At 47.1% G+C, this 24,081-nt stretch overlaps 1 protein-coding gene across 9 annotated transcripts in view; it reads right to left on the bottom strand.

Annotated features, from left to right (window-relative positions):
- The window catches only part of TATDN3 (TatD DNase domain containing 3), a 95,870-nt gene extending 74,507 nt beyond the window's left edge, over positions 1-21,363 (bottom strand). For all 9 annotated transcript variants that reach the window (XM_086927859.1, XM_086927860.1, XM_086927861.1 and 6 more), the window contains exons 1-2: positions 21,233-21,363; positions 15,033-15,065 (exon numbers count right to left, since the gene is read on the bottom strand). In XM_086927859.1, the coding sequence (XP_086783985.1) occupies positions 15,033-15,065; positions 21,233-21,307 (108 nt within the window). In that variant the 5' untranslated portion in view covers positions 21,308-21,363. The remainder of the gene's footprint in view (positions 1-15,032; positions 15,066-21,232) is intronic.
- Between the last annotated feature and the right edge of the window lie 2,718 nt (positions 21,364-24,081).

Here is a 24,081-nt window from a genome sequence, read left to right as displayed (position 1 = left end):
AAATTAGGGTATGCTGTCTGTTATACCCATATCAAAAAACAATAATGCATTAAGCTCTCATGATTCTAAGCAGGCCAAGTGCGAAATCACACCTGTCAGTGAAAGTGCAACCTAACAAAGAGGGTAGACGTGCCACAACCAGGTGACACACTAGTGAAGTAACGCATTACATCTCTCCCTAGGTATACAAGGGTAATGCAGGCTGGATCCGATAAAAATTACCATAGTTGTCACAATGGTAATGGAGCTTACCCAAATTCAGTGAGCTACTAGCATCATAAGTGATGGCAGGGTCCGCGCTAGCTGTGGAGTGAAAACTGAAGGAGAGGGACAAAATGAGACCTCATGTGACTAGGGGGAAGAAAACAACACATTGTGCAGGGGCTGGGGGGTGGTGGGAGATGAACGATCCTCATCGGTAGGCCAATGGCACGTGAATGGGAGAGGGTACGGCCCTGTATAGAAATACTAGCAGCCCGCCCCAGCGTTGCCTGGGGCAGAAAAGGGCTGGGGGCTGTACACCCGCTCCCGCCCCGACCCCCTCCCGCCCCCACTCCTCCCGCCTGTCCCTCTGGGCACACCCGCTCCCGCCTCCGGCCCCCCCGCCTCACGCCCGCCGCCCGCCTCGATTTCAATGAGCATTTACTTTACCTGAGCTGCCGCTCCTTCCCGCGATCTTCACTTCACCGCCGCTCCTCTTTGCCATGACGCGCCCGCGCTCCTCACTTCACCGCAGCTCCATGTCTCTCCTCCTCGTCATCACGCACGTCGCGGCCAGCGCTACGTCGCGGCCAGAGCAGCGACGCGGCCGGCGCTACTTCCAGGGCACTACTTTTTTTTTAAAGTTATATTTTTAAATGTACGTTTATTTTTTATTTTTTATAGCCTATGTCCATCTGCACACCCTGACAATTTCTACAATGTATCGGGTGTGTGGATTGGCGCTGTGGTTCCCGACTTTACCTGGCTCAAAGGTGCGTGTTCGTATAGATTACACCACCCCAAATACATACACACGACTACCAGTACTTTCAAGTTCACATGGCACACACTACCCTCATCAGGTAACGATACAGCGCTCCTATTTCCTAGCTCATTTCTGCATTTAAACAAGCAATCGTAAGGGCAAGGGTAAATCAGAGGACTAACGTGCAATGCTTTCAGGGAATGCACGTTTGTAATGGATGGTAAGTGAACCTGTGAACCTGACACGTTCTGTTATGTAGAGAAAAGACAGCTCGTTTATGTTCGGATTGAGCAGGGATGAGGCCAAACGCAATCGCAAGGGCCCAAATAAGCGCTCCTGGGGGGCTGAAATTATGGATGTAATAATTGCCATAAAGGTGAAAGTTAAACATCACGCAGTCTCTTAGGCCTGCACAGTAAGTGGTGGAGCTGGCAGGAACAGAGAGACCCGTATGAAACTGTGCCCAGAGAGACCCAGGGAACAAAGGTCCTGGGGGGGGGGGGGGTGATTGACCAAAGAGTGGCTGAACATGAAAAAACCTCTTGGGGGCCGTCTTGATGCCTGCCCAAAAGCCCGGGATGGCATGCAGTTGACAATATTTATTTACTTTATTTATAATTGCATTTATAAGGCGCACAGCTACCCACAATGGGGTCTCCCGGCGCCGCAAGAGGTAACACAAAAGTGAGTCCAAAGTTATCATTGAGGGAAGAGCCAGGTCTTCAGGTCTCTGCGAAACTTCGTCAAGGATGGTTCAGATTTCAATGCAGCTGGAAGAGAATTCCACAGTTTTGGAGCCAGACAGGAGAAGGAGCGTCCGCCCATTCTCATCAATTTAAAACGTGGAATCAAATAATTCCCTTGAGATGAAGATCTGAGAGGACGGGAAGGTACATATTGTTGGACGAGAGACTGGAGATAGGCCGGTGCTGACCCCTGCTTAATCTTATACATAAAGCAAAGGGCCTTAAATTTGACTCTGCTTTCAATGTGGAGCCAGTGTAAGTCTTTGAGATATGGAGAGATGGTGGATCTCCATGGGACCTTGCATAAGAGACGGACAGCAGAATTTTGAACAAGCTGGAGTTTCCTCTGGATCTCCTGAGTTCCTCCAAGGTAAAGCACGTTGCCATAGTCCAGGCGAGAGATGACCATGGCCTGGACTACAGTGCGCTTGGTAGAGTCAGGGAGCATCCAGAGGATTTTCCAAAGCCACCCTAAGATGGTAAAACAGGTGGTGCCACTCTAACCACTTGTTGCCGCATGGAGAGCGAATCATCCAAAACAAAACCAAGGTTTTGTACCTGCGCAACAGGATATTGGGGGCCCCAAAGATGTTTATGCTTGCCCAAAATAACCACCTCCGTCTTGTCCCCATTCAGTTTTAAGAGGTTCGTCTGCATCCACTCCGCCACTCGACTGAGACCCTGTTTAAGAGCGGACGGGGAACACAGCTTGGCCTAAGAAAGAGAGAAGATAATTTGAGTATCGTCTGGTATGAGTAAAGGGAAAGACCAGCATCTGCCACGATAGTAGCCAGAGGCCTCACATAGATATTAAAGAGCATAGGGCTCAGTGAGGACCCCTGAGGCACCCCATGCGCAGACGATCGGACGGAAGAAGAAAAGTTGGAAGAGACAACCTGAAATGATTGAAAACTCAGAAAAGAGGCCAACCAAGCCTATGCAGGTCCGACCACCCCAGCCGCCTTCAGTGCTTTCAGAAGGACAGGGTGCAAAACCATGTCAAATGCGGCGCTTAAATCTAGAAGAATGAGCGCCGTGGTTTCGCCCTGATCAAGGTGAGAACGCAAATTCTCGGTAACCCCCAAGAGGGTGGTCTCTGTGGAGAAATGGGTGTGAAACCCCGACTGGGATTGGTGTAAGAATCCTGTAGTCTCCACATGAGAGGTAAGATGTATGTTGATGTGCCTCTCTAAGATCTTTGAAAACATGGGCAGCAAAGAGATAGGCCGGAAATTCGAAAGCGTCTTGGGGTCTGCGCCAGGTTTTTTAAAAGTGGGACCACCGGGGGGCGTGGCCAAGATGGCGGAGTGAGAGGACGCTTCTTCTCGCAGCTCCCCGACCCGACTAGGCCCGAGCCTTGAAATATAGCCTTTTCTCCCCCCGCCGGAGCTTAACGGCACTGGGAGAGGTGGCGGAACCAGCCGTGAGAGCCCTGGTCTGGTCCTGGTCTCCGTTTAGCCTCTGGACAGCCCGCCGGACGGCGTTGGAAGTCCAGCCCGGGAGGCTGAAGGAGGAGAGGCCGAACCCAAAGCACGTTGGCCGGACGCATGCCGCGCCCACTGCCGCTTGGAGTGTGCAGCCAGAGGAGGTATTGCGACATCACGCCCGGACGGCCCTGAATACCGGCCGGGACCACCGGACCGGCCCTGTGAGTGGCGCTTGAGCTTCGGCCTACTCGACTGAGCACCCGCTGGGCGAGAACCGGAGCAGGAAGGGTGCGGGCCCGGAGCCCCACGCTGCGTTTTACATCCCCGGTCCCCCCAGAGAGGAGCCTCCCTCCAGCTCGGCGGGCGCCCATAAGGCACCGAAGGAACCCGGTGGCCTTGGAGGTCCCGGAGCTTGCATTGGGGCCTACTGAACGATCCTCGGCCTCTGGTTCCACGACACACTGCATGACTGGGCGGAGGTGGAAGATGGCGGAGACAGCCTGAGAGGCCTCCGTTGGCAACTACAGCTGCGAGGTTCCGAGTTGAACCGAAGGACCACACAGCGCTTCCCCCGTACGGTGTGATCGAGGTCAAGCGGAAGAGACGATCACGGGGCGACGCCCGCGCCTGGCGGAGCAAACGGCACACGAGGACTGACGGGGCCTAAAGGAAGAGTGACTGGCGTAATGGCGCCTGCCACGGTGGCCACGCCTGGAGCCTAATGCGGCGGAGCTGGTGGCGCTCTTTTCGGCTGTGCTCGGATCTGTCGCTGGTAACAACCGACGGTCCCCTGCTTGGCCCAGGAAAGCACAGACAGAGCAGGAAGTATCGAATCGAGGGGACGGGAGAGCTGGCCTACTCTCGATCCAAGATGGCATCAGGCAGAGGCACCAAGCGGGGAAAGCGTACTCTCCCCGAAATACTCAACAGGTCCCAGCAAAGAGGAGACAGAGGGCAACCATCCTCAAGCCCAGACGGAGGGTCGCAGGGTGCGAATGGAGGGGAACCGCCTGTCACCAGATCGTTCCTTGAATCGCTGATCAGCACCCTCAGAGACGACTTTCAGACATTGAAACAGGAAGTAGCGGGTGAGGTTCGGGAGGGGCGCAGAGAGGTGGATGAACTGGGGGAACGAGTGGCCACAGTGGAGAGCACGAACCACCGTCTCGATGAGGACATCGTACTGCTGCAACAGGAGGTGTTGCGCCTCAGAGACCAGCATTTAGACCTGCAAACGCACAATGAGGACCTTGAGAACCGGTCTCGCCGAAACAACATCCGAGTCCGGGGAATTCCGTCTGCGGAAGAAGGCTCGGATGCGGCTGGTTACCTGAGAGACCTGTTCCGGGCTATCCTGGGTGAACCGCCGGAGTTCCGGGTCCGGATCGATAGAGCGCACAGGGTAGGACCGCCGCGACGAGCATCGGCACCACCCCCGGACATCCTGGCGTTCCTCCCGGACTTCCCACTGAAGGAACGCATTATGGCAGAGGCCCGGAAACAACCCGCGTTCACTTTTCGCGGTCACTCTGTGGGACTGTATCAGGACTTGTCCGCCATCACTCTTCAGAAAGGGAAATCATTTAAGATCGCCACTGATTTTCTGAGAGCATGAAACGTCCTATGCCTGGGGTCACCCCTTCTGCCTCATCTTTAGATGGAATGGCACGATGCATCAACTTAGATCGCTGCAAGACACGTGTGAGGTTCTGGGGATCACGGCGGAAGATGAAGGCATAGCCACACCGAGCCAGAGACGCGGCCCCAGAGACGGCTGGCAGAGGGTATCACGGAGACGAGTGTCTGCCAACCCCAGAAGGCCCGACTCGCCCACCATTAGAGCTGGCATGGCGTATGCAGTCTCTGAAGCAGCCAGAGACAATGCTTCCAACGGTGATGTGGCGCTGACAGCATAATGACGCTCCGGGGGGAGAACACCACAGCCTTACTGATGTAGCAGGTTCGGGTCTTGGAGGGAGGGGGGTGGAGGGGAGGAGGGAGAGGGAGTAGGTGGCTGGACGTCCACTTGAGTAAATCACCACAGACTTGCCCGCTGGGCATGACTGGACTGACAATTGTTTGGTTAGCAGGGGTTTGCTGAAGGGAGGGAGAGGTGGGTGCTTGGTTGTTTGCATGAGGGGTTTGTTGGGGTGTAGAGGGGTTTGGGGAAAAGGGAGGGGGAGGGTAGGTGGTTTGGGGGAAGTTCGAGGGGGGTTGTGGGGGAGGAACAGGGACCGTCCAGTGCTATTGAACCAGTAGTTGCAGCATCACCGAGCTCTTACACATTATCTGCACCGCACCCGCCCCTCTTGGGCTGTGACCCACTGCTTGAACTTTGGTTTCACTCACACAGATGGCAGCTCTTACAGTAGTCACCCTTAATGTAAAGGGGTTAAATAACCCTATCAAGAGGAAGGCAGTGCTCTCCTTACTGGAAAATACCCACGCAGACATCTGTCTCCTACAGGAGACTCATCTCCTAGCCAGAGACTGTGAGAGGATGTGCTCCCACAAGTTCCCCACACAATTTTTCTCTTGCAATACTACTAGGACCGCTGGGGTAGCAATTCTGGTGTCCAGAACATTTAAAGGAGTGGTCCTCCATAAGTTTGCTGAACAGAAAGGTAGACTCCTCGCTTATAGGGTCAAGTACGGAGGATTGATATTTACCATCGGATCAATGTATAGCCCCAATGAACACCAAGAATGATTCCTTCACTCGGTCGTGGTGGATGTCACCGCCACACCAGACAGGCACATAATCATAGGGGGAGACCTGAACATGGTATTCGATTCTTCCTTGGACAGGTCAGCGCAGAGGCACCCGCAGACTGGGGAGATCTCACAAACGGGCAAGCGCCACTTAGAGGGGTTAGATCTCCATGACCTTTGGCGCCGCCTCCACCCCACCGCCCGAGACTATTACTCGCATGCACACAAGACCTATGCACGTCTTGATCACCTATTAGTCACGAGGCCGGTCTGCGACTTGGCCATAGCTTCTGAGATAGGGGTTCTCTCTCTGTCGGACCACGCCCCTGTTACGGGGACGTTTCAATTGCCACCGATGTCGCCCAAGCGTGGGGTATGGCGCCTCAGTGATACCCTGTTGCATAAAAAGGCAGTGGTGAAACATATTCACGATTCGATACGGGATTACCAGGCGCACAAAGATAATGATGACACCACCCAGGCGACACAATAGGCGGCATTGAAAGCAGTGCTCCGAGGGGAATTTATTGCCATCTCCTCTGCGGAGAATAGGGAACGGCAGCAGAAGCGGGATGAACTCACCAGCAAAGTGCGAGAGTTGGAACAGGTTCACCAGAGGACGGGAGCTCCCAGAATCTGGAAGCAACTTAAGGCTGCGAGGAAACTTTTGTCAGCCTTAGATATGGACAGGGCGGAATATGCGGCATTACGCTTGAAGCATACATATTATACGGGTGGGGACAAGTGTGGCAGGCTTCTAGCACACAAACTCAGGGAAACACATCAGAGGCACTTGGTGAAGGAGCTGTCGACACCTACGGGGGTGTCGGTTACGGAGGACAGCCAAATAGCGGAGGGCTTTCGCCGATTCTATGCTGACCTCTATAAAGGCGAACCCCCGTCGGCACAAGCAGAGGCGGACTATCTAGCCTCGATTAACCTTCCCTCTCTCACTACGGAACAGGCGGAATACCTCGAAAGGGACATTCGAGTTGAGGAGGTGATTACAGCCATTTCCAGGCTTAAACACGGGAAGGCTCCGGTCCCGGATGGTTACACATCCCTCTTCTATAAAACATTATGCCCTGCGATAGCCCCGATCCTCACGCGCCTCTTTAATTCCTTCTCCGCTCCTGGAGCTATCCCCCCAGATCTGCTTCGAGCAACGGTTTCGGTCATCCCTAAACCGGGGAAAGATCGGACGCAATGTAGTTCCTACAGACCGATCTCTCTCTTGAATATCGATCTCAAGTTGTATACTGGGATTCTGGCGGCCCGTTTGGTGCTTCATCTTCCAGGTCTGGTGGACCCGGATCATGCCGGATTTGTCCCCGGGAGGCAAACGGTGGATAACACCAGGAGGGTGGTCCATATACTAGAGAAAGCCTCCCGAATACCCAGGGAGAGGATGCTGCTATCAGTTGATGCGGAGAAAGCCTTTGACCGGGTGCATTGGCCATATCTAGAGAAGGTTCTAGCGAAAGCGGGTATCGGCGAGAAGTTTCGCACCCTAGTGTTCAATTGCTACAAGTTCCCATCGGCAGTGGTGCGAGTTAACGGCTACAGCTCCCAACAGTTCGCGATAGAAAGGGGCACTAGGCAGGGGTGTCCGCTGTCCCCGCTCCTATTCGCACTTATATGGAACCCCTGGCCCAGAGGATACGCCAAAATCCGAATGCGCTGGGAATTAAGATGGGGGAATATACTCATACCATTAGCCTTTATGCGGATGACATCATACTGACGCTAGCTGATCCAGAGTGGGCACTCCCTGCGTGCATTGCTGAATTGGAGACCTTTGCTGCCGTCGCAGGGTTCAAGATGAACATGGGGAAATCGGCGGCCCTTGACGTTTCGCTGACTGCGGCCACCAGAACTGACTTGCAGGGACGGCTCCCCATGCACTGGTCTAAAGATCTGGTGCCATACTTGGGCATACTTCTGGCACCCACATTACCCGCTATAGTGACCGCGAATTATACCGCCCTAGGTGTGAAAATAAAGGAGGAACTGGGTCGCTGGAGCAAGAGCACCCTGTCCTGGCTGGGCAGAATTGCCGCGGTGAAGATGACCATCTTGCCACAGGCGCTATACCTGTTTCGTGCCCTGCCGCTACAGCCCCCGAAAGGGTGGCTACTGCAGATTCAGGCGGACATTGCGCGCTTCATATGGCAGGGTCGCAAACCCAGGCTTAAGAGGGCCCTGACTACACTGGCACCTGAGGCGGGGGGACGGGGAGTACCACACCTGCGCAAATATTTTCAGGCAGCACAATTACGATACTTAGTGGAATGGAGCAAGTGGGAGTCAGACAAACACTGGCTTTTTTAAGACCAGGCGGTGGCGGGCCGAACTCTGCAGGAGGTGCCCTTTTTACGTAGGACACATCGCCCACCCAACTTATACGCGTCTTTTATCACGCGGGTCCCGATGAGGGTGTGGGACGCCACGAACGCGACTCACGCACTCACCACCTTCCCCTCACCGTTCACACCACTGATCGACAACCCGGATTTCCATCCTGGGATGGAACCAGGGGCCTTCGCGCGCTGGCGGGCTGCGGGATGCAGAGCACTATTTCATGTATATAGTCAGGACAGCGTCATTCCGTTTCCAGATTTCAGGAAGGAATATCAATTGCCTGAAGTGGAACGGTTGCGCTACATGCAGGTGCGCCATTGGGCGCTGCAGCCGCAGGTGGATGAGTCGGCAGATAGGAAGCTCCTTCCCTACGAGAAATGGCTTGTAACACGCACCTCAGATACGAAACTTATCTCAGATTTATATAAATTCTTGCAACCCTCCTCCTTTGACCTTTATAACACTGGTAGGGAACGCTGGGAAAGAGAACTGGGGAGATCCTTAAGCCACAAGGACTGGGATCACATCGCCTATCGAACGCGCCACTCCGCATATCATACTGGGCTTACGGAAACCTTCACTAAAGTGTCCACATACTGGTATTATACGCCTCAGGGACTGCATGAGATGAATCGCAATATCGACGACACCTGCTGGCGAGCCTGTGGGCAGATAGGCACCCTCACTCATGTTTTATGGGACTGCCCACTGCTGTCCCCCTACTGGAAAGAGGTTCTGGATGAGATTGACTCCAGTTTCAATATTGAATTGCCCCGCTTTCCGGCATACGTACTGTTGGGCTTACCCAATGGGCTGATGTATCCTCTGAGGTCTCGTAGAGGGAGGCAAATTGCGATAGCACTGGGCTCTGCTGTGCAAAATATACTTATTCACTGGCGCTCCACCACACTCCCCTCCACCACTGGGTGGTTGCATAGATTATGGCATGTCCTGGGAATGGAAAAATTGTCGCTTATGGTGGCGGGAGAGGTGGAGCAGTTTAATGACTTGTGGCAACCATTTCACTCACTGCTTGTAGGGGAATTCACAGAACTTACGTGCCCCAGGTATCTCCGCTTGTTGAGATTGACTACATTAGCAGATCCAGATGGCCAGCGTGCCTAGGCCTGGGTGCAGCTGGGGAGGAGGGGCGGTTTGGGGGGCTGAGGCGGGTGGAGGTTTGAGGCGCTGGACGGGGGTGGAGGGGGGGCTTTGTGGGGTCGGGGAGGAGTGGGAAAGTTTGGGGGGGTTTGTTCATTTTGGAGCATCTTGTTGCAGCATACGCACCAACCATCAAATTTGGATGAACATTACGTTTTGCAGAACCCTAGCGGGCTGGTGCGCTACTATATGGTTGTATCCTATGCACTGCTTCTTTGTGACAACTGTTTATTTTTACTTTTCATTTGTGAATGCTTAATAAAATGCTTTAAACATAAAAGTGGGACCACCATAGCTCTCTTCCATTCTTCAGGGACAGTAGATTCCCGTAATGAAGAATTCAGGAGCTCTTGAATGACCAAGAGTAGGTCGGGAGATAACTGTCGGAGGATATCAATAGGAATTGGGTCCAGAGGAGAGCCTGAGTTCACCTTGGCCAAGCAATCAAAAAACGAACTCTGATCTAACAAGGGCCACTCAGAGATCTGTACCACAGGAGATGGGGCTCCATGTTCTCCCAAAGAGGGAGGCTCAGGATGTGTCCGAGAATGAGCGGACGAGAGAGTTATAAATCATTTCGACTTTAGATATAAAAAAGTTGGCGATTTCGTTGCATTGGATTTCCCCCAGAATAGGAGGGGTGGGAGAGGTGTTAGAGCCTGCTAATTTCTTCACCATTGAAAAAAGAGCTTGCTGCCGGTTTGTGGCACTGTTAATGGATTCCGAAACATAGATGGCTTTCGCCTTTCTACAGGCACGATGGTACTGCCTGAGCGTTGCTCTGTAAATCAGTTTGTCGCTTAAGGCATATGTTTTTCTCCAGGATCTCTCCTGATGTTTACATTCGGACTTAAGTCTTTTCAGATCGTCCGAAAACCATGGAGCTGGAGAAAGATGTGTATTGGATCGTCTAGAGCATAGAGGCAGGTGACGATTAATATTAGAGGTCAGCCAACGGGATACTTACAGGTTCAAAGAAGAACACAAGAGTTTAGTGTCTGGGCAATTAGCAAAAAGTGAGGAGTTAAACGCAGGGATATTCAGCTTGGTCCATGCTCTATAGCTACCCATAGCGCCAGGAAAAGTTGATTTCTTAGCACTTTCTGCAACCAAACTAAAATGAATGGCGAAATGATCTGATCAGTCAAGGGGAAGAGCAGGGACACTGCAATCAAGCGAGATATTAGAAATAAGAGGATCAAGTAAGTGACCAGCCTGATGTGTAGGACCTTGATTGCGTAAGGTTAAATTAATGGCCTCACAGTCAGATAAAAACATTTTACTTAAACTATTTTGGGTATCTTCTAAATGGAGGTTCAAATCCCTCAAGATAGTAAAATTGGCTGACTTCAAGGCAAATGGAGCTACTCGCTCAGCAAACGATGATACCCACTGGGTGGGTTTGTCGGGGGGCGGTAAATAAGCATTCCTGATCGTGTCAGTTGGGGAGAGACCGCTAGTTTGAACAAGGCGGCTTCACAATCAGGAAATGGAAGGGCTTCCAATTGACAGAAATAAGTGACCTTAAAAATTATCGAAATCCCGCCGCCTTTCCCAGTGTTTCTATCTCTTCTGGCAATAACATAGCCAGGTGGCAGGGAACTAGCAACATCCGGCCCAGAACTAGTGTGAAGCCAGGTTTCTGTTAAAAACAGGGCATCTGGCTGAGCAGAGTTAAGTAGATCAAAGATGTGATCTCTATTTTTTGACAAAGAGCGGCAGTTGATGCTCCAGAACTTATAGGATGGAATTGGTAGCACAGAAGGCACATTAGTTAAAAACAAGCGTCTTCACAAGCAATAATTAAGGACTGACCTCGCTGCGCGCTTGCATCCGGTTGTTTAAATAGCGGCCGGTCAGCGCGGGAGGGGTGTCCTGGAAGCCGGCAGAGTCCTTCCTCTAACCCGCGTTTAGGAGCGAGAAGGAGGGCGCCATGTTTAAAGGGTGCAGTCCACCCTGATTACAGAGAGAATCGCAAAAATAAAAATGTTGCCAAAAGCACAGCACAATTTTTAAAATTTTAGAAACATGAGAGGAACAAGGTTCCAATGGTTAAAATTTTAACGTGCAGGTATGCGGGTATACGGAGAATGCAGAGAGTTAAAAACAAGCGTCTTCACAAGCAATAATTAAGGACTGACCTCGCTGCGCGCTTGCATCCGGTCGTTTAAATAGCGGCCGATCAGCGCGGGAGGGGCGTCCTGGAAGTCGGCAGAGTCCTTCCTCTAACCAGCGTTCAGGAGGGAGAAGAGCAGGGCGCCATGTTTAAAGGGTGCAGTCCACCCTGATTACAGAGAGAATCGCAAATATAAAAATGTTGCCAAAAGCACAGCTAAATTTTTACAATTTTAGAAACAGGGGAGGAACAAGGTTCCAATGGTTAAAATTTGAACGTGCAGGTATGCGGGTATACGGAGAATGCAGAGAGTTAAAAACAAGCGTCTTCACAAGCAATAATTAAGGACTTAGGAAAGAGTATCGGGTGACTAGCAATTGGAGCAGGGCCGGGGAATGGCTTCGGAGTGGGAACCTGGTTGGCAGAGGTCTGGCCGGGCAGTGTGGCTGGCAGAATAGCGCTGTGTAAGCTCAAGGGACGGGGGAGGATGCTGAGAGGGGGCCCATAAGCGTGAACGGCAAAAAGGCTAATGATTGTGCATTCCCCATGAGTGTAGTAAAGGAAAAGGGGACTAATTGCCCGCCGTGATGCGCAACTGATCGCGCGTGTTGGGAAGCTGCTCACATATTCCAACAGTTATTGGAAACCAAATTACGTGAGCTAGACATGCTTTGCAAATGTTTACTTGTCTGCCAAGTAGGTGAGAACGTTACAGTTGAAGGATGAAAGGGTAGGTTGAGGGGATGTTCCACTTGTGCGGGAACGAACACAGCAAGAGGCAAATCGATGGCGACATAGATAAGAAGGTGCTTTCCTGCCGAGTAAAGAAGTTGTAAAAATCGCGCTGCATGTGGTAAAAGTTCAGGGCGCCTTGCTTTCCGCTGTGAATTTAGAGGTAGACAAGCCGGTGGACACGTAGTATGTAATTTCTTGCAAAAGGGATAGCTTCCAAATGTGTACAGACAACAGCAGAATTGCTTTACTAAAAGAATGTTTCCAAACTTTAATACTAATCCCAAAATCTAAAGCGCTTTGATATAACTCCCCCTTAAAAGGTTTGAAAAATATTCATGTGTAAAAGGCATGAACTATGTTGAGTAATGCATGTGTAAAATTTTATTAATAAAATGATTACCACTGAAGCAAAACATTTCCACCCTTTGTAAATTGTTTTTATTAGGTCTAATTTTGCAATGCTGGTAAGCGCATTTAGCGTCATGAAGCCTCGAGTAATGTGATAAAACTTATGTTGCACATAAATCAACATGATGTAAATAAAAAAAAGCGTATTTTTTAGGCTGTGCTCTCTTCAGGTATGCTGAGCCAATGTTAAGAAAAGAAAGCACGCGCACAAATAGAGTGTAACAAACCCAAAAAATAAATTATATTTTCCTTTTAGTGCGAAAGCAATACAAAACACACTATACATCAAATATATTTTTAATTACATAAGTATAGACATTGTGTTTCGTAAAGGAAGGTACAAGAACTACAAGTGATATATTTTTTTTTATTTTGAAATGTAAGTGAAACCAAAGCCAAATCAGTGTTAGCAAATAGAATGGGGCTGTAAGAATACGCGTAGTAATGGTGAAAGGGCGTGCCAAGCTGTAGCTTGAAAGCGCATATTGAATGAGTTGTAAATGGGTGGCGCCGTCGATAAGAATGACTCTACTTGTGACTGTGCGAAGGTGGCAAAAAGTCATTAAACTGAATCTTCCACTTGTGCGGTACGAACAAAGCAAGAGGCAAACTGATGGCAGACCGATGATGCCATTGACAAAAAGGCTGGTTCCCTGCCTTGTAAAGTAGTTGTAAAAAACACGCAGCATATGTCGCCCGGAGCTAAAAAGAAAAAAAACGCTCTCCGCATTGCTGTGGCGGGGGAGCAAATGGCAAGCGCGCGCCCGGCGCACATGCACTGGTCATAATCCGCATTCCAAAGCCCTCTTGGTAGGATTTTCTGATGCCCCTCTATATCTCTCGCCAGCAATGCGGAGGCGCATTGGCAGGCGAGACCTAAAGAGGGACATTGGGGCAGGTTTAAAGAGGTTCAGCATATATACCCCAAAGGTACTGTACGCAAGAAGGGTATGGAGTTCTTCTGAGTCAAAGTAAAAGAACAGGGAGATATTAAAGGTGGGACTAAACAGAAATAGCCCCACACTGAGGATAAGGGGGAATTCCCCTTTTGGGAACTAGAGCTCTCACACACCTAGCAAGCTAGGTGTCATGCTTCATCATATGAGCCTACCCCTCGTCAAGTCAGCGCTGCAATATCCGACGGGCACCCAGTACGGGGCTCTTTGGCGGGGATATTTTGTTCCTGCCGTAGGGTGCAGTGGGGGTAAGGGGCCTAGTATGTGTAGATGTGAAAGGAAAGTGAGTTAAAACAGGTCAGTTAGTCCTAACAATTATTTATTCAAGAAGGTAAACTGCCTGATTAAAAAATATGTAGAGAGTGGCGGTGAACTAGGGGCAATGTATCTAGCTATATACGCCCTACTCTTGGTCGGTCAACATGTTTCGCGCCCTGGTCACCATCCCGGTTCCGGCAGCAGGGTAGGTTACAGGCGGAGCGTTTATTGAACACTGGACACAAATTGGTGTCCTTCACGACCACCGGATACTGTTGCAATCCACATTAGACAACAGTAGTGATTATTGACCTGAAAACGTGGTATGTAGTATTTCACTTATCACGTTGTGTAGATAGCATTTGTTCTGGTCTTGAAGAAGTGCCTAGATCCTCCTGAGACCTAGGGCGCGAAACATGTTGACCAACCAAGAGTAATAATGTTTGTAATTCTGAAGTGTGTTGGAAACAAAGATTTTATAATAGGATCAAAACAATTCAGGACACTTTATTTGCTGTGAAAATCATAAATATGTGCTGAAACCCAATTTCCACACATTATCATTTGTACGCTACATAGTTTTATCAGTGAAACTGCTTATCTGTAGGAGAGTTAGTAGCCATATCAATGGAAAAGGAGCTGTCTGTAAATGACAGTGTGCTACCACATCATGCCTTTGTAGCATATTTATCAAAGGTGAGAGTTTTTAAACATAAACTGAGAAACATTCATGCCTCTGCCCTGATGGCAATACTATTGGTGAACTAGGAGGCAAGTCAGGAGCCTATGTGCCCCATAAGTGGTGTAGATTTTAATAATACACAGACCACACATTTAGTTTATTAAATCAAAGAAGAGTTTTTTTTGTGCAGCAGACTTGCTGAACTCACATATTTGAAGGTGTTCTCTAATGCGATAATGAAGAGAAAGGTGAGTCTGTGAAATAAAATACCTAGGATCATGCAATTTGAGACCAGTTTATGGGTCAAGCCGATTACAGTTTAGCGTATAGATTATTCAAGTCACTAGACTCGCAGGTCTGGTAATATTTTTATGATTTTGTTAGACCTGCTAATAGATGTGTTATGTTGCTACTTTAAAGCATAGAATTAACTGTCACTGCCAATCTAGTAAAGGTCATATCTTATACCATCACGCCACTGAAAAGTATTGTTAGTTCCTTACTTGTTTCGCTTCTTCTAGTACAGCATCTCCATCCTGCAACACAAATATAACACCCAACTAAGACACAGATAAAGCAGAAGTGAAAAAAGAATGAGACAAGATTTCACTACAAAACTATATATAACTTTTTGGCATGACCTTTCCTCTCTGAGAGCTATAACAGATGTGGTCCAGAATAACTATTTAAACATAACTAGGATAGCTATATGGTGAAACATTAGGCTTAATACTGCACAGCGGAATATATTGGAGGGAGTGATTGTGGAGAAACAAGGGGATATTTCAAACAGATAAAAGAAATAGCTAAAAGTTAAAAATGGTTACTATTACAAAGATAATATTAATTTGGGATGAAGCTAAGACTCCTGGCTTTTTAATTTGTTTAATTGCTTTTCTAAAGGTTTTAATTTCTATTTAAAGCAACGTTTTATCTGTTTGATGTAAAATGTTTTATGGGATAATTTTATGGATTGATTACTAAAAATAGATCCGAGTTGTCATTGATTGAATTGTAAGATGAATCTGGTAGGCCAAAGGTGATTTACTAAATGCTTCTCAAATAACAGTAACACAAACCAACTGATGTTCCTCTACACATACAAACCAGCTTCTGCACTGTATCTACGGTTGACCACCTGCACTTAAAAGGACCACTGATTTGCAATGAACTCCTACGCAGCACCCTGCATGCACTTACATGCTAAAAATGTCTATCCTAACAGAAAGGTGATCCCTTCTCAACATGAATTATACTTTAACAGCAATGTAAAGATTATAACTTCCCTACAACTCTAAGCGTGTTGCTGGTTAGCAAGCAAAGGACAGTTTTAGGTCATATAAGCACAGAGGGAGTAGATATGCCTCAACCCTGGCTGCAACTGCTTACTATCCCAGAGGACCATAAATATAGTGTTGGGTTGAAAACAAAACTGGAAATACTCCCTTAGCCATGCTTGTCATAGGTTAAAAAATCCCCCCTCTTGTAACGGGTTGTGACTCCATGTGCATGCAGTGTCATAATTATGGTTTGTATACTCATTAAATACACTTTATAAATATCTGCCTCGTAAACTGGTAAGAGGCGTGTATTTCTAGATGTACATAAGGAACAGAAGGTTTGTTTTAAAATGCAAGCTTAAAACATGAGGTAAAAATGCTATCTAAATAGAGAGGGTTTAACATATCTATGTGAGTCATTTAAGTCTCTATACGTGGAGTGTTTGTGTAAATTATGAGTCTAGGAAAAGACAGAGTTGGGTCAACTGATGTAATGCTCTATGCACAACAGTAATTATTTTAACTAATGGGAATTTTAAGTTTATTATTTTAAAGCAGAAAGGTACACTTCTGATGAGTGACATCTTGACCAATAACTAAGCAGTCAGAAGTGGAAAAGTGAGGGACGTCTAAATGCATAATCAGTGACAAATAATAATGAAAAATGAAAAAACATTATTTATACAAATGTATTTTTGTTCCAAATACGATTTTAAAATGAAGTGTGTTCCAGGTATTGTGAAAATACTGAATCTGGTATTAAATTACTTGCTCGGTATTGATGCACACATTAAAATACATCGTAAACATAACAATTCCTCCTTTCGCTCATCGTGAATATCACCAAAATGTTCAATAAATGCCTCCTGACTCAGGGGAGATTTCCGGGCATTGTAAAGCATGCTTTATTGACTTCACTCCACAGGAAAACTTCAGGAGACTCAAAGTTCTTGGCAAATTACTGACCAATCTTAAGCAATTCTTACCTAGCAAGCTCATTGACAGGAAGGTTACTTGAAAACTCAAAAAACGCACAAAGCAAAACTATCTCTTTCACAACCTCATGTCAAGATTCAGACATACAAAGGGCATAAAATACACCCCTGCTCTTCTCTTTGGATGAAGACACAAAAAACAGCCTTAATGCTTAATGACCTCTTTTCCCTCAATGACAATGTATATAAAGGGGTCCTCCTAAAAACTCTGTACATTAACCAGGAATATCTGGATCAACCTCTGAAAATGATCAATTAGTTCTCTTCAACTGCCTCTAAAAATATGTATTGCCATAGTAGATTTGTCTCCTCGACTGGTGTCAGGTGGTGTACCTGAGGAATAACACCTCTACGGTCTGCAATTCAACATTTACAAATTCCCTTTAGCAAGTGCTTAATTTGTAAAAGAATAAGTGCCAGGGCTCTTGTCAGGGGGCCACTACAGCTTGCACCACACATTGCCCCTGCCAGCTGCCAATGACAGTACAAATACAGCCACTAACCATCACACGCCTAAAGTGTGACAATTCAAACTGTTCCAGGTCCCCAAAGCTAGATGAATAACTAGGGAGGCAGTTATTAGTCATTGTAAAAGTAAATTGAACTAATAAACGGCTGTTGTTGTGCTCATACCTAAATTAGCCAGACAGCGCCACCATGTGCCACCGGGGCTTACGACAGTCTGCCAGACTGTCGTAAGCCCCGGTGTTGGCAATTCGGTGCTGAGCACCTGAGACCACCAGCTCAAATTAAGCAATGCCTTTAGCACAACTCCATTACCAGTACTAATAGAACTTCCAATGCTCACCAATGACATTTAAATCCACTTCCAGCTACAAAGAAGCCCAGAGAACCACTCTTAAACAAGTTAATGCACTGTCAAGACCATATGTCTCAATAAAAGAGCTTCATTCACATGAATAAGGCTTTAAAAAAGGAGAAATACTGCTACTTAGGGTCTGGGGCCAGTTCTCGCCTGCTTACCTTTTGTCTTGCCCCAGGCCGTTGACCACCAATATCTACCTTATCAAAAGTGATCTTGTCGATGCCAAGCTCTTATTTATGTGATGGTTAAAGAGATCAGCAAGCATGCAGCTTTTGGAACATTCTCCTATTCCTCCAAAACAATTGCTAGGTGGGGCCAAAAGCACATTTGTTCTGGCATAACTCAATTACAGCAATGCTGTACACAGTGGGCTTTTGAAATACCTCATTTGTATAATATGGTTGCAAAACAAGACAGACAGAATATTCCTGAACCTCGGCAAATATCAGTACATCAAACAAGCACTGAGAGAAAACACACTGCATGCATGCCAAGGGATGCAAGAATCTAGCTCCAAATCCTCTTCATTGTTCATGAAGTTTGATGCGAGAAAGAACCATTATAAGTGCGGTCCCATGTCCCTCCCCATACCACACTGCAAACTCTTCCTTTTGAACATGCACTGAGATGGCCCCAGGAAGATCGTAAAAGGTTTCAGATGCTTATTAATGTCAATTAGAAGCTAACAGTGTCAAATGGAATACCTTCTTACAGAGTACCAAATTGTTTGTTACATTTTCAGGACAGTTGCCATCAAGAGATTATCTGCAGGATGATCTACTATTCTAGAGAATTGCACACCTAGCTCGAGTCTGAACAGTAGTCATATACGTTCTATCATTATCATATTTTGACTAAGTCACCCACATTAGGTCTTCATTTCGGATTCCCTTAAGGGGTCATATGATTCTTGGTGCCTTCCTTGGATCAAAAGACAATTTTGCCCTAGAATATATGCCCAAATAATTCACTTTACAAACTCACATTTTCTTTTATGCAGGGCACGTTGATGTCATCTATTGTTGGGGTGGTGTCTCTCTCCTGGTTGATGGCTTTGTTTAACAACCTGATGTCCTCACACATTCAAAACTCGCCCAAAGTAGTAAGACCCCGGGGCGAGCAATGCTTGATACAGCAAACTAGTGTTCAAGACCTGACTCAACAGTGGAGGAAATACAACATCAGCAGAGCCTGGTTTTGACCAGACTATGAAGAAAAACAGACCACAAGAAAAACCGAAAAGTTTATTCGGACAGAGTCACAAATGTCGAGCAAGGAAAGATCGGCTGCAAAATGTCAGTACTAAAGTCTGATGAAGCCAAATTATTAAGAGAAGTGGAAAGGGAAGTGTATGAGAAGACAAATCGGTTGGGCGTAAGTATGAGAACCTGCCCATGCTCAGCAGAAGCATCTAGTGTGAAATAATACAACAATTTATGTGAGTGCTACTCCTTCACTACAAAACCCATTCTGTGCTGACCTAACTAGCCTTACCCTTTCAGCATCTTTTGGTCTTACTGCTTTTGCTTCAACTGTGTTCCCTTCTGTTCTCATCATATGAGTGCTGCCTATGACACTCTTCAAACGAACGGTCCCTAGTGCAGTTCAGTTTATAGTTTACCGTGGTTGGGAAGGCGTAATGTCTTTGTGTATAAACATGTAGATGTCCTTAAACGTTCTCTAAAATCACTGCAAGAAAAATATACTTATTATAGGGCAACAGCTTCAGTTCTGGTGTCAACATACAGTTTTTTGAAAAGAGAAATGACATATCATAGAAATGACTGTTGGTTCTTGTACAAGGAGTTTTGTAGGGGGTCTTAAAATGGTTTGTCGAAAATGTTTAAATTGCTCCTTCAGGTGGTCTATGGCCTTGCAAAGTTTAGATTTTAGCTTGCAGACTTTGTTTTGAAAAATAATCTTCTCATATTTTCTCCATCCAGTCCCAATGTGTCTTTGATTAATATTAGAAAGGGTCTATCAGAATAATTGTTAGACAGCAAAAACTATCCATTTTAAATTACTGTTATGTTTATGCAAAGGAAATGATCACACAAAGCATGTGTCTGAATGTCAGAAGAGCTACCTTGTCAAGAAAAGTTGACAGTTGATTATTATACAGATTTAGAACTGTTGTGCTGGCTTTCTAATTGTTCCGGGAGTTGTGATAAATGTTAGTTTAGTGACCAGCTGGGAACTAAGATGTTCTCTGAAGTTTGAAGCAGCAATCCAAAGCACCTTATCCACACCTGTCCTTGTAGTTTTGGTACAAAGATGGCTTCTGAATAGGGTGAATGGGTCATGTTTCTCATTGGGAGGCGTGCACCATTAGCAACATGATGCCACACAACTCCCCATTACTCCCTGACCCCGATTCTTCAGTTGGCCACATCCAGAAATAGTCAAATGGAAGAAAGCCTGTCCTCTCCGAGTACTTTGGCTCAAGTGGTGCCAGGACCTTGCTGTGTTGGCATGCTAAAGCGAGGGTTGAGTGGAAAACGAGGCCAACAAATAGCCATGATGAAGCAGACAGCTGCTGCATCAGTCACCCTGAAGTGGTCATGTTGGGATGGGGTGATAGGTTTGGTAGTCAGTGCCAGCAGGCCGACAGCTACCACCTCGAGGTAGCAGGTGCAATTCTCCTTTCAAGTAACAGGGTAAAGTGGCATCACTGATGAGAGGGGTCAACCGCTGCCCTTGATATGCTTAAACAATACCATATGAGAAGTGTGATCTATTACGTTTAATGTGAAGTGTATGGCTGGTTGTGGCTACTTCGCTAGCTGCTACGTATTGAAGATTTTATTTTTTTCCACCACTTGATCTTTTACATGTCCGAGGAATTTTATATAATATGGTTACTGTTTGCCTGGCCTGCCTTTCCAAAGGATCGGCTACTGAAAGGGTGGTGGGAGGACCATCAATACAGTCCAAGAATTACGTGGTGAACTACGAGCCTGTAAAGATGAGCAGGCTTGGATAACCACTCAAACAGCAGGCAAATTGACAACGCCTCTTTTGCAGATTCTTAATGGCTATTATAATTGATCCTTAGAGTGGTTTGGAATTTTATAAAATATCTACATGTCCAAGAGTCCATCTCCAGAATCCTACCTGCCCTATATAAAAAAAACAACTGTCCTCTTTCATTCCACGCAGTGGTGAAGCTTTTTAAAAAAAATTATGATGCGGGCATATAACTTTCTCTTCACTGCAGCACGTGAAAACGTGTCTCTCCTGGAGTTCAGTGAGCCCTGATAGATCAACTGGTAGCTGTGCTATCTTTAGTTAATTTTGCCAGGAAAGGTTGAAAATCTGGGACGCCTGCACACCCAAAATTTAGGGACAAGTGTTCAGAGTGGCCAACCTGATCTCAAGTAGTTTGCAGCACATGCTTTCACAAGAGTGATCCTGCCACTAGCTCCCTGTGGCGAGAAGCAGCTCGCAAAGGGCCTGATGTATCATTCATTTTGTGGTCACAAATCCTGCAAATGGCACTAGGAATTCATTTAAATTCTGGGATGTGGGCTCTTCCGAGAGGAGCACGAATTCGTCCCTATTGGTGCGGATCTCCTCTCCTTCTGCCAATAGCCTTCTCTTACATGTTCAAACTCCGGGGCTGATAGGTGACAGTGGCAGTCCACCATTCCACTGGTACCGACAGACAGCACGTCCATCTCTTCCTGCGTCGGGAAGCTAGAGGGACTGCCGTACACCAGACTACAGGGGAACGAATAAGAAATGCACAGACAAGACATAAAAGAAAGACTAGGCGTTAAAGCCCCGTTGCTTGATATAGACTCTTGTGGCGGCCATCTTGGAACGCTTTACCGGTTCGTGTAGTTTCACTGCAGTTCAGCGTCACGCTCATTTCCTGGTACCGGGGCAAACAAAAATGTCCCAAGTCAAACATTTTGAACAAATAGTTTTTCTTTCGATAACAGCTGTTTATATTTCGAGGATTTAGTAAGAACTATTAAAGACAACATTAAAAGTATGCTGGAACTGTGGTACATAAATATTAAAGGAGATTTATCGAAATGGTAAGGAGACCACAAATACAAGCGTAAGAACAAGTATTGGCAATGCCAATAGGACTCTCCTATGTGAGATCTGTTGCGTCGTGGGCTCTAGGCCCACATGGTAGAAATGAGTGCGACACAGACACCAGTTAGGTAGTGGGTTAGTGAGCCACGAGCACGTGCGCTCGGCTCCTTTTATTGACTGATGTCACTGTAAAGATGCGGAGGAGGCAAAATAGGATTTAAAAGTATGGATTTATTTAGCTCAATCCAAGGACCCACCAGAGAACAGAGCAAAGCGTCTATATCAGATAAGCTCCAACCGCTTCTCTGATTTAGAACACCAAACGTAATACATTCTCAATTACATGGGCAACACTCTACAATGACATATTAAAGCTCTACTACAGAAAGAGAAGGAGGATATACCACATGTATCTTTTTTTACAGAAAAAAAAAAAAATTAAAACAAAAGAACAAAGAAAGGTAAAACAAAAGAAAGAAAATCAATCCAAAACATAGTCATCAGCAAAGCGTCTAAATCAGATAAGCTCCAACCGCTTCTCTGATTTAGAACACCAAACGTAATACATTCTCAATTACATGGGCAACACTCTACAATGACATATTAAAGCTCTACTACAGAAAGAGAAGAAGGATATACCACAGTCACGTGCCTCGTGACATCAGTGGTGGGTGGGTGTTTAGTGTAGGCTTTACAATATTAACCCTTAACAGTGTCAGCTTGTCGTAATTTGACAATGGCCAAGTTAGAGCTTAGCTGTGCTACACGTTTTCCCGCTTAAATTGGCTATACATGAAAACGCCATTTTGTAGGTTACAGCGGCCATCTTAGACCATAAGCTGCCTCGTGGCTAGCGTGCCCTTTAGTCCGTTGTCCGTACCACTGACCACTCGAGTTTGCCCAGCAACAGGCTATTTTTAGTACTGGTCAAACCCGTACATGCGCAGTCTCAACTGACCAGTCGTCCCTCAGGAATGTGCTGCCAAACTGACCAGCGGGGTTGTAACCCTCCAATGAGCTGGCTGTGTTCCAAAACATGACCATATATGTACATAACACTTTGTAACTTTGTGCCGCCTATCTTTTATTACCTGTAAACTGTATAAAAGAACGAGTCACACCGATGTTCGGTGTGATACTTCTTGCATTACCGAAGGGTGCTGTAGGAATGTACCACCACCCCATGGGGTCTTAATAAACTTGTTCTTTGAATTTTACAGTTTCCGTGCCAACAGTTCTTGAATGTAAGTGGGTTATCTACGGAGCATGTAGGCCTTGGGAACCCTGATTACTACAAGCTAGGACACTACATTCCTCCCAAACTTTAATAAAAATTAAGGAAAAGCAAGAGTCCGAACCTGTGGGAGAAAATACACAAATGTACAATAATTACACATTTACATCGAGTCTCTTCAGCTGCTTGCTTGATGACGGTGATGGAAATTGCTGCTGAAACTTTATTTCTTCTTGGCTTGACGTCCTGGTTATCGGTGGGTGTGCTCTTCTTCGCTTTCGCCGTGGACATGTGTTGGTCAGTCCACTGAGATCTGGCTTTTGAGGGTGACGTCAAACAGGATGACCAGATGTTAGACTAGGATGACGTTGTCTTCTGCTGGTCCGTCGGTTTCTTAACTGTCAGAAATTTGGCTTCACATTGCAAGGGTAGAGTTTGAAGGACATTCTTTTCACTAGGATGCCCCTCTCGCGGGTATTCTCCTGCCACAAGATATACCGGAGGCCCTTTGAGTCAGGTTTCCACTAGGCCGGGTATTATTCCACAGCGTTGCTCCAACTCCACAGTCTGCGTGTGAATGGAGGAGACGATGAGGGTACTACCTCACAAAGTCCGTAGCTCCACCTGAAGGGTAGTTGTTGACTCCTTCCTTTGCGCACAAGTTCCTCTTCTCCCCGGGACGTGCAGGTGAGACGGCGATGGATCCATCTCTCGTGTCGGGACCCTCTGCCACCAGTGTCCCTGAGGCCTTTGCCCCTTGGATCTCCACGGGCTGGTGGGGATCGGTCAGTACTCCTTATTCAGGCCATCTGAGCTCCCTCCGCTTCCAGACTTCCGTTCAATCCCAAAGGTGGGTGTTGCCAATGGTCCGGCCTGTGCTCTCCTACCGTCCACGGGTCGTCGGGATCTTGTGAATGGGTAGCTGTTCTGTTCTTGGTGCTCTCAGTGTTCTCCTGGACGTGTGGGTCACTGTACACGGTGTTGTGGTGTGTGTCACCTCTTCTTCTTCTTGTAGGTGTGTGGACTTGTTACACCTCTCTTCACCTTTTCCAAATGTTCCTGATGGCGTCGTGCCACATGACTTCTTCCTTCAGTTCTTTTCTTCATGGCATCGTGCCACTCATTCTCTCTTCTCCTTTTCGCAACCCGGTGCGGTCACCTTTCTTCCTT

This window comes from Lissotriton vulgaris, chromosome 6, assembly GCF_964263255.1.
Source record: "Lissotriton vulgaris chromosome 6, aLisVul1.2, whole genome shotgun sequence".
Taxonomy (NCBI): Eukaryota; Metazoa; Chordata; class Amphibia; order Caudata; family Salamandridae; genus Lissotriton; species Lissotriton vulgaris.
The sequence above is the reverse complement of the archived record's forward strand: the minus strand, read 5'-3'. Positions and strand labels throughout refer to the sequence as shown.